The 11,660-nt window shown below is 34.2% G+C and overlaps 1 protein-coding gene across 1 annotated transcript; it reads left to right on the forward strand.

Annotated features, from left to right (window-relative positions):
• Window positions 1-608: 608 nt before the first annotated feature.
• On the forward strand, window positions 609-11,083 carry hacl1 (2-hydroxyacyl-CoA lyase 1). The gene is made up of 17 exons (XM_042740818.1): window positions 609-768; window positions 1,690-1,794; window positions 1,887-1,927; window positions 2,005-2,085; window positions 2,173-2,245; window positions 2,428-2,505; window positions 3,464-3,558; window positions 3,710-3,822; window positions 3,912-4,047; window positions 4,129-4,234; window positions 4,345-4,428; window positions 6,277-6,372; window positions 6,506-6,660; window positions 7,437-7,595; window positions 7,724-7,831; window positions 8,526-8,712; window positions 10,586-11,083. The coding sequence occupies exons 1-17, from the start codon at window positions 718-720 to the stop codon at window positions 10,616-10,618; spliced, it is 1,701 nt and encodes a 566-aa protein (XP_042596752.1). The 5' UTR covers window positions 609-717; the 3' UTR covers window positions 10,619-11,083.
• The last annotated feature ends 577 nt before the right edge of the window (window positions 11,084-11,660 follow it).

The following is an 11,660-nucleotide window of genomic DNA, read 5'->3' on the forward strand; positions in this document are numbered from 1 at the left end:
TCACCTTGAGAGATTTATACATAGACAACAATTTACAACATTTTCTCAACTAACTAAAAGAGAAATATGACCTGCCTGTTTCACACTTCTTTAGATACCTACAAATTAGAAATTATCGTTCCACCCTGCCAAACTCTGAAACACTTTCAGCTGATAATGAATTACATAAACTACTAATTTGCGTTCCCAGTACCCCAAAGTCAGTCACAAAATTTGTTGATTTTTTTCACTAGTCAGTTAAACATCCATACTAATTATCTGAAAAACGATTGGGAAAAGGAGCTGGATATTCATGTTTCTATGGAAGACTGCAAAATGTCTAAAAATATATTTACACCTGTTCTATTAACGCCAGGCATCAACTTATTCAGTACAAGGTTGCATTACTTAAGGGTTAAACGTAATGCTTTCTGTCCTACTATATCATCTCTCTGCAATAAGTTTGAATCTGCAACTACTCGTTAAATTATTAAAAACACATATATACACGAATAATTGATTGATTGAATGAATGAACCTGCATCATGGAAGTGCGACAAAATGATAGGAGTGACACTCTGCAGCACATCAACTTATCCAGTAGGTGGAGACATGAGCTTTCGTTTTATTTTAACTACACACGAACCCCAGAAGAAGAGCAGCAGGGGGACAGAAGAGCAACAGAAGAGGAGTTTAATATGTGTCTCTGAGTGAAGTGAATGTGTTGTGAAGGTGACTATGGATGAAGTGACTGGAGCTCAGCTGATCGCTGAGGCGCTCAAATCTCAGGTCTGTGTTGTGTTGTCGTATGCTTCCTTTCTCGGTTCTCAAAGTTTCTCCTGCATATTTTGAAATAGTCGTGCAAAGGGAGTTTTTTTTATCAAAAAAATTTGTCCTCTAGTAATTAGTCACTTAGTCAAGAATAAACGTGTATATTATTATTCTTTGCAACATCGCCTGCTGTACTATTGAACTTGGACAGTGTGTCAAAGGTTCTGCGCATGCGCACTAGAGCTGTCAAAAAATGCAATTCAAAAATTAATAAGAGTATAATTTTGTGTATGTGTGTTATTTTCTGATATGATTAGATAAAAAAAAAACTTGACTAAATATGTTACCTAAACCAGGGGTTTTCAATCTTTCTGATGCTTTCAGGACCCCTAAATGTGATCATCTTAATGCGATGGACATATGCGTGTGTAAATTATTATTTGGAAAATATTTAGTTTATTTTACATCATTACGGTTTTTATTTACTATAGTATCGTACTGTTAGATGTGTTGTTTATTAATTTAAATAAAATTGTATTTATTTTTACTCAGATTAAATTCAATCAAATCGATTTTTTAAATATGTTTTTAATGTTTTAATTGTGTTGATTTATACATTATTTGAATGCATTATTAATTAGTTTGCATATATATCATCAAATCAAATTTTATGTATTTTTATCAACTTTTTTATTTTCATCAGTTTTATTTGGCTAATCTTATTTTATTATTTATTTGATTTTACCCTTTTTCTTTCCTTTTTTTTTTTCTCTAAAAAAATCACATGGACCCTCTAGCACTCTCTTTTTTTTTTTTCTGGGGAGTACTTCTTCTTTTATTGTGCCTTAGATTACCAGAAACAACTTTTAATAAATTAATATTCAACATATCACTATGTCTGTTAAGTATGTCTTTACTTCTATTCGACTCCATGTGCAGAATGTGGAGTACATGTTTGGTATTGTTGGCGTTCCTATCATCGAAGTGGCCATGGCTGCCCAAGCAGCGGGCATCAAGTATGTTGGCATGCGCAATGAACAAGCAGTAAGACAGTCTCACTTTTCACTTTTATTTAAAATATATTCCTGTTTCGTTACACTGAAGACTGTCTGGGTGTGTTTTCTTTCTCCTAACAGGCCTGCTATGCTGCATCTGCTATTGGGTATTTGACAGGACGGTATGAATATGTCAGTTTGTTTCTTTGTATTACTTTTTTGTGCTCTTTTTGTGATGAAGTTAGATTTACTTTTCCAGGCCAGCTGTGTGCCTGGTTGTGTCTGGACCTGGGCTGATTCATGCGCTTGGAGGAATGGCCAATGCTAACATGAACTGCTGGTATTCCCTACACTGCTGAATTCACTTCAGATTAAAGCGAATTGGTGGGCAGTTTTTGTACTTTTCTTCTCTTGTTTGAATTGATAGGCCTGTCATTGTTATTGGCGGCTCATCTGATAGGAACCAAGAAACCACAGGAGCGTTTCAGGAGTTTCCTCAGGTAGGGTTGATAGGAAATGTTTGGCTTTGATATAAAAAACAGTTTGTTATTGCAGTATTGATATGAAATTGATCCCTTAAGCAACAAGTCGATTCAAAATTCAGACTCAAAAATGTATTTTCTGTAATTTAAGGAACAGTAATCTGTATTTATTTTATCTTGTTCATCTTGTTCCTCACCAGGTTGAAGCTTGTCGTCTGTATAGCAAGTTTTCTGCTCGACCGAGCAGCCTTGAGATGATACCAGCTGTAGTTGAAAAAGTAAATATTTAATCAAAATGTAGGTTTTGTGGTTCATAGGCCATGTCTGTCAGTTGGCCAAAACTTTTATCAGATATTTAAAATGCACATTTTTAGCATTTTTAGAAGTTTTCTCTTACAGGAAGAAATATAGAACAAATTTAGCCATTTGGCCGTTTTGTCATGTTAAGTAAAGCCGAGCTCTGTGATATGTTAGTTATGTTCAGAAGCAAAATATATTTTTTCACTGTTGTTTTTGTTAACTGAAAAAACATATTCAATATGGAAATAAAGCTGAAATAAAATAAAGCATAAATATTAAATAAAATAAGATAAATGAAGATAAAATAAAAAAGTATTAGATGAAAAGCTTGATAGAAAAGAAACTTAAATAAATTAAAAATAATAAATTAAATAGAAATAGAGTGTTATACATGTAGTAATAACATTAAATAAAACTAATAAAAAAGAAAAATGATTAAACTTGAACTATAATTTAAATTGAAACTGAAAATGTAAAAATAGAAGCTAATTCAAAATATAATAATAATAATAATAATATAGTAAATAAATCATACAGAAATAACACTGATTTGTTTTGACAAATCTTGTCTTGTCTTAAAGGGATACTCCACCCCAAAATGAACATTTTGTCATTAATCACTTACCCCCATGTCGTTCTGTGGGACAGTCACAGGCATCCCGGTTTTCATCCAAAATATGTTAAATTGTGTTTCGAAGACAAACGAAGCGTTTACAGGTTTGGAACGACATGGGGGTAAGTGATTAATGACAAAATTTTCTTTTTTAGGGTGGAGTGTCACTTTAAAAAAAGAATGTTTTTAAAATGTTGGCCAAATATACTATGTACTATGCAATGTAATTTATGTATCATTAAGATACTATTAAAGTTTTTGTTAATCCTTTAAATTAGATTTTTCCTCCTTATATTTTAGCTGGAATGTTGTGTTTTTGTTAGGCTGTAAGGAGCAGCATTTATGGCCGTCCAGGAGCGACCTACATAGACATAGCTGGAGACATGGTGAACGCCAAAATAGACCGGGCCAGTGTCAGGTGAGCTTTATGTTCAGTTAAACACTAATCATATCAATGGGGAGCTTCCAAACCAACCGTATTTTATGATGTGATCACTTATTTATCATTGTTTTCTTTTGCATACTGAAATGTTCAAAATGGCATTGCATGTGTCTTCATTGTTCTCTAGGTTTGTTTCCTGCTGTCCTGCTCCTCCTGTGAGTCAGGCTGACAGCAGGGAGATCACACAGGCTGTCAGGCTGCTCAGAGCGGCTCAGAGGCCTCTGATCATCATCGGCAAAGGTGAACAGAATAGAACTGAATGACCAAGAGTGATGGCATCTTCACAGCAGAAACTGATCAAAGCAATGTTGAACTGTGATCTGCTGCAGGTGCAGCGTATGCCAGGGCAGAGAAGGAGGTCAGGGAGCTGGTGGAGGTGACTGGGATCCCTTTCCTTCCCACACCTATGGGGAAAGGAGTACTGTCAGATGACCACCCTAACTGTGTTGCTGCGGCCAGGTCCAGGTGTGCATATGTATCAAATGATCTTTCCAAAATAATCTCCTTTGGATGGACTGGCATGATGCCTGTCTTTCTCTTTTCTAGAGCTTTATTGCAGGCTGATGTTATAGTGTTACTGGGTGCCAGACTCAACTGGATCCTGCACTTTGGTTTTCCACCCAGATTCAGTCCCCATGTGAAGATCATTCAGGTTAGTTACACCCTGGACACTTAGTATGTGTCTGCCACTTTGCCAAAAAGACATGGCATAAATAATCTTCAGTTCATCTTCAGTGTGGACTCTTGTGTGAATTTGTTCAGGTGGATCTCTGTGCTGAAGAGTTGAGTAATAATGTAAGAGCTGCATCTGCTCTACTTGGAGACATAGGAGCTGTGGTCAGACAGGTAAACTACAGTATGTCCTCAGTCGTCTTGCATAAAATGCAATGTTTTTATCTTTACACACTTTTCCTGCATCATGAAATTCTGTATGTTCTATGGAGTCTATGAGAGACACCTAATGTCCAATTGAAATCCAGTATGTTTTGTAGCATTTATTCCCTTTTAGTTGCTCTTATAATGTCAAAATGTATAATTTACCCTTATTTTAAATTGACATTTTTTTTTCTGTACCTTTAAGGCTTTTCTATGTTAATGACCTGTTTTGTTTGGCTAACCTCTTAACCTCCAACCATATTAGAGAATACTGAATCTGAGTGTTAATAGGTATAACTGGTCGATCATATGTTAAAGGGATAGTTCACCCAAAAATGAAAATTCTGTCAGCATTTGCTCACACTCCACTTGTTCCAAACCTGTGTGAATTTCTTTCTTCTTCTGAACACAAAAGAAGATATGTTGGTAACTGGACATTTGATGGTAGTCTTTGACCTTCAAAATATATTTTTTTTCATACTGTACTATGTATGGAATAGGGATAATGATTCATTCAACTCACCATGTGATACGATTCATGATACTGATATCACAATACAATTTTTGTATGATTGTTTTTTTTTTTTTTTACAAAATGAGATTTAAGACATTATAAATGAAACAGTGTCCTTATATTGTAACAAAATGCTGCACATTTCTTTGTGAAATTTAAATATGTCAAATCTAAACTAAATAGAAATTTTAAAACAAACCCCCAAATTAAATAAATAAATAATACAAATAAAACAAATCTCTTCATATAAAGGTTTTGCCTGTGTTCTTTCCATTTAACATTAGTAGCAACCACTTTTAATCATGATCCAAAAAAAAGATGCTACATACATGCAGCATGAGCAGTTTTCAATCTAAATTAGATTGTGTAATTTCGAAATTTGAAGCAAAAACAGAATGGTCTTTAGTTTTGTGAAACTATATTACATAAAACATTTGCATGAAACAAAAACAGCAGAAGAGATGAATAAGAACGCAAATTCACTCTTTGACATTGGGGGGCGCTTATGTAACAGCAGCAATAGAACGTTTCCTTGGTTGCCGCTGTAAACAAAGCAGAGCTGCACTCATGAACACTATTTTATTATACTGCATTATACGGAGGCGAAATGAAAAGAGAATACCATCTTAAAGGGATACTCCACCCCAAAATGAAAATATTGTCATTAATCACCCCCATGTCGTTCCAAACCCGTAAAAGCTTCGTTCATCTTCGGAACACAATTTAAGATATTTTGGATGAAAAAAATAAAAAAAAAAACTTTCCCAAAAACTTCAAACAAAAATAAAATAAAAGAAAAATACAACTTTATTCAAAAGTTTGTCTCCTCTGTGTCTCTCCACATCACCGTAGTGCCATTTAGGAGAATATGAGCTGAATGCAGGCAGCTTATGCTCTTCTGTGTCAGCTGCGCCACAAGGATACGTTTTCTACATGTATTTACGATTTGATTTGAAAGAAAACAGCGCATCCTTGTGGTGCGGCTGACACAGAAGTGCTTAAGCTGCACGCGTTCAGCTCATATTGTTACATCCCTACTATAGAAGTCAATGGCTACCGTCAGCTGATTGGTTACCTGCATTCTTCAAAATATCTTTCTTTGTGTTCAACAACTAAAAGAGTTTCATTAAGTTTTGAAACAAAGTAGGGGTGATAGAATTTCCATTCTTGAGTGAACTATCCCTTTAATGTGCTGAGTTTTACAGTTTAATATCAATATTGTAGTCAACCAATAGTGTAAAAGTTATGGAAAATAATGTTTTACGTGAAATGGCCCCTTATATCTCTTTTTCTACACTGGCTGGCTGTTGGAAACTGTAAGGTCCTGGAGATTTCCTTCTGATTCACAATGGTGGTTGACACTGAAAGAGAAAATGACTGCCAATGCTCAGATATCAAAGGTGAGCTTGTGTGTCATTAGCATGTAATTGAACTTGATGTAATGAAATAGCATTTGTTATTTTCATGTTAACATGAGAACTGTGTGTTTAACGTTTATAGTATAAAGTAAACCAATATTATTGTTTCCCCCAGAGTCTTGCTCTCCAGTCCACTCTGCCCATGAACTACTACACAGCTTTCCACCACATTTCTGAGCTCCTGCCCAAAGACTGCATCATAGTAAGCGAGGGAGCGAATACTATGGACATCGGCCGCACCATGCTGCTCAATTACCTCCCACGACACAGGTGAGAGACATTTTCCTCCCCCACTTTTCACAGCTGGACAAGAGATGACGCTCTCTGTATTTGAATGATTACAGTTTTTATCCCTATAATCAAAGAACACCAGTTAGTGGTCCAGATCCAGACCTTGAATAAGTTCCAAAAGAAACATGAATTATTCTTCTTGATTGAAATTGTCTTTATATTATTTATAAAAACAAATAAACATACAACAGAAAAAAAAAGATGTGCTGATTGTCATGACAATGGCAAATTTTTTGGCTTTTTGTGGTTACAAGGAAATATTATGTTTATAGTAAGAGAAAACAGCTTTTGTTGTATGTACTCCACAAGAAAGCCACTTTTGTTATGTTTAGATCATGAGAAAACAACTTATGTTATGTTTAGACCATGACAAAAAAAATTTAGGTTTAGAACCCAAGAAAAACACTGCGAAAAAACAACTTTTGTTATGTCTAGATTGCAAAAAACAACGTATGTTTAGATCATGAGAAAACAAATTTTATGTTTAGATCACAAGAAAAACACTATTGTTATGTTTTGATCACAAAAACATCTTATGTTTAGATAATGAGCAATCAATGTTTATGTTTGGATCACAGGAAAAGCAAGAGAGAACTCGAATTTCATTTTAGCCGTAAAACATATTGTTTTCTATAAGATTCTTTTTCTTGTAAGGAAATTTAAATAATGTACAGTACCATAGTTCAGCTACTAAAACTAGAAAATTCTGTTAAAGTTGAGTTCTACCTGCGCAGTAACCTGAATGTCCTGTACAGGTTAGATGCTGGTACTTTTGGCACTATGGGAGTGGGTCCAGGATTTGCCATTGCAGCAGCAGTTTTGGAGCAGACGCAGAAGAGCGCTCAGAGAGTGGTGTGTATAGAGGGAGACAGCGCCTTCGGTTTCTCTGGAATGGAGGTGGAGACCATGTGCAGGTGAATGAAACATCCACCTACAGCTCCACCTATAGGGCATTTATGCAGTGTGCAGCATAATAAAATGGTTCTGTTTGCTCTGTCACTACAAACACTCTGCACTTGTTTTTTTTCCTTATTCTGAATAGATATAAACTGCCAATCATCATCATAGTAATCAACAACAATGGCATCTACAGTGGAGTGGATCCGAAGACATGGAAAGAGATGGAAAAGATGGGAGACATGACCACCATGTGAGTCTAGAGCATTAAAGGAAAGGTCTGGGTGCCCAAACTTTTTACTGCTAGGGCCAAAAATACTTAAATGAGGGTCTATTTTCCTCCCTCATGTGATGTGGCAAGGCAGGCCAAATCAAAGGTCATCAGGGCTCTACTTTGTCCCTTTGTTATCTCAGTTTTAAAAGGTTTAAAAGCGGAAAAACAAAAAAATCAATAACCGATCAATAACTAAAATGGTTATTATATATTGTGCATCCCAAGTTAAAGCTTATGCAGGAATTTTGGTTGCACTTTATTTTACAGTATGTGAACTTAAATGTAGAAAGTTCTGGTAATATAAGGTAACTACATAGGGTAGGGTTAGGTTTAGGGGTAGGTTCAGGGTTATAACCTAGTTATTGTTATATAGTATGTACATGAGTAACAGGACTGTAAAATAAAGTGCTACCAGAATTTCCCTTCTTCTGCATTTAATCTCTCTTCTAGTTTATACTTTTATACTTTTAGATTTTATTTTGTCATTTTGTGTGTGACACTATGATTTATTTTGAACTAAGATGGAACGAAGATAATACAACAAATTGCTCCATGTTGAAAGATTGGTTTTAACTGCAAATGCAATGAGACTAAATTGCGGTCAATAAGGTTATTATCTATTGAACTCTGCAAGTAACAAATCTTACATAAGACTTACCTGTTTGTATCTTAGTGCTCCTCCGGTTACGCTGCTACCAGAGGCGCAGTACGAGCAGGTGATGAGTGCGTTTGGGGGTCGTGGGTATCTGGTCCGAACAGTGGAGGAACTCCGCAGTGCACTACAGGAGAGTCTGGACAACACACAAATGCCCAGTCTCCTCAACGTACTTATAGACCCAGCCTCAGACCGCAAACAACAGGTACTTCACACACACACACACACACACACACACACACACACACACACACACACACACACACACACACGCACACAGCCTTACATTATAGTTCAATCAGCTGGAATATCATTAAGAATTTAGATAAAACACTACTTAGTTGTATATTCTCATTTTAATCCTATAAAGCCTACTGAATCATATTTGATATGCAACCAAGGCCTCTAAATTGTCAGCATGATCAAAGCTTTGCTGAAAAACCAGTTGTACACAATCTACTACATGAATACTGTCTCCTGATTGATAGTATATACTTTATAAGCCAATAAAATTTTAACCATCCCCCTTCAGATAGTGGGTCATGTGTCTATTTACTGTGAAATCTTTACTGATGAAGTCAATAGAACAATAACTTTTACAGTATATTATGATAATATTTCAAGATGAAAACTTTGCACTTACTGGGCTGAATCAAGGAACTTAGGTTTACTTGATTATCCATACAGTACATCCTTTTTTTTTTGTAGAAAAAATCATGTTAAAATGTAGTATCAAATATGATACATCAGGCTTTTAAAGGGATAGTCCAAAGATAAACTAAGGTCTTACATTCATTTGTACATCTCTTAGTCATCATTGTATTGCACTGCATTATATATTTTGCCAGTCACACTTTGTTTTAAGGTCTTATACTTGCTATTAAAAAACATTAACTACGGCTTTTGCCTCAATAAACTCCTAATTTGCTGCTTATTAATAGTAAGTAAGGTAGTTATTAAGTTTAGTTATTGGATGGGATTAGAGATGTGGAATATGGTCATGCAGATTCTGTGCATTATAAGTACTAATAAACAGTCAATATGTTAATAGTAGGCATGCTAATAAGTAACTAGTTAATAGTCAGAGCTGGTCCCTATACTTAAGTGTTACCATTTTGCCCCCACAATAAAAACCACAGACCTTTGATAATAAAACTAAGCTTTTAAATATCATCTTGCTACAAAAAATAATTGGGAAAACTGATATTTTTATCTAAAGTAGTCTTTTCTTTAGTAGTCTTTAATTATTTACAAGCTTCCAGAATTTCAACTTATTTTGGGGCAATTTAATTATCAGCAACTGCTCCAAAATGTATATTTTTATGCAGTTTGGGCCACTGAATAAATTTAAGCATTGTTTAATTAACCTCGTAAAGCCTGTCATACACAATAATAGTCAGATAAATTTAATATTTGTTTTTTTTAAACCTTTAGACAAAATATAAAATAAAATAAATAAATAAAAATAAATAATTAAAAGTTTCCATGTGTTTTATGTTCAGTATCATACTTGATAAATCATGTATTTATGGATCATATAGTATTACGCATATAGGAGAATATGGGGCTCAGAGATGAAAAAAAAAAAATTCAGTTATTGGAAAAAGCGTAGTGTGGTGTTGGACCTCTGACATGTTTGACTGTTTAGAGTTCATAACATCACAAGGCCTGTGTAACCGTAAATTTCAACACTCAAACGTTTTTTGTTTTTTTTTATCCCTCTCCCCCTCTCACATACACACACATTAAAAATAACTGACCTTTCTATTCTTGAAAGCTATGAGACCCCCATTATTGAAAGTTGTGACCCTCTTTGTTGTGCTGGGTGTATCCTGGCAACCGCATGCAGACATATTGAAGGATTGAGTGTCATAGCGGCCTGGAACACTGAAACTCTCTGAGTATGTCACACTGACACTCAAAGGGCTTCCCCAATGATGAATGGAAACTTTCTAGTGTTACAAAAGCATTTCGAGATAAACAGGATCGACTTCAATGGCGTTTATTCATGTGTAAACAGAACTTTGGTTGTCTTTAATATTCATATCATAATGTGAGACTTTGTGTTTATCTCCTAGGAGTTTCCCTGGCTGACACGTTCCAATCTGTAGAGCTCAGAGAGATATCGGATGAGATCGGATCATGACTACATTTTCTTTCACTGCATTTGGTTAATTTACTGTAGGTGACACCATTTCCTATAAAAAGAAAAGCTGTATCATTTAACATGATCTCAGTCGCTACTGATTGAAATTAATTTCTATAGATTCCAGTTCTTTCTATAAGTACCTAAAGAGAAGCTTCACTTAAAAATAAAAGGTCCCGCGTCATTCACCTCGTTGTTTCAAACCATTATGACTTCACTTTTTCTGTGGAACACTAAAGTAGAATTTTTTTGTAAAATTTTTAAATGTTTGAAATTACGTCTGTGGTTCACACAGGCTCAAAATACAGTACTGTCCCGTTTCATTCATGTTTCATATTTTCTGCAGTAAGACTTTTTGTCGAGGTAACCCTAGTAAAAATGTAATGTATTTAAAATACATTTATTTCATACTAAGCATAGTTCAAATCTATTAACAAATTTACTGACATATCACTCAAGACTTACTGATATAAAATTATAATTCAACTATATTTGGAGTGCTACTTATACACAATGCACATTTCTTAATATTAAGCCTGAAATGTGTTTTAATGTCACTATTGATGAGGATTGTATGATCTTTGAATACTATTCATTTTTAATTGCAAGAAATTTAAAGTATACTTTAAATTATAAAGTATAATAGTTCCACTTTAGTACAATCAATTGTACTTCAATATGTATGTGTATATATATATATATATATATATATATATATATATATATATATATATATATATATATATATATATATATATATATATATATATATATATATATATATATATATATATATAATTTTTTTGGTTTGTTTGTTTGTTTTTCTTGTATTTCTTTTCTTCTTCAAAAGTCATAGAGGTTTGGAAAGACTTGAGGATTTGAAGCAAAGCTATTCCTTTTATAGAGAAAATGCTAACAATGTCTAATAATAAATTAAAGGACATTTGGCACTGACAGTTTAGATTATGTACTGTATATTTGATTATTTTAATTAGCAATTTTTTGCC

The sequence above is a fragment of the Cyprinus carpio genome, chromosome B16, assembly GCF_018340385.1.
Source record: "Cyprinus carpio isolate SPL01 chromosome B16, ASM1834038v1, whole genome shotgun sequence".
Lineage (NCBI taxonomy): Eukaryota > Metazoa > Chordata > Actinopteri > Cypriniformes > Cyprinidae > Cyprinus > Cyprinus carpio.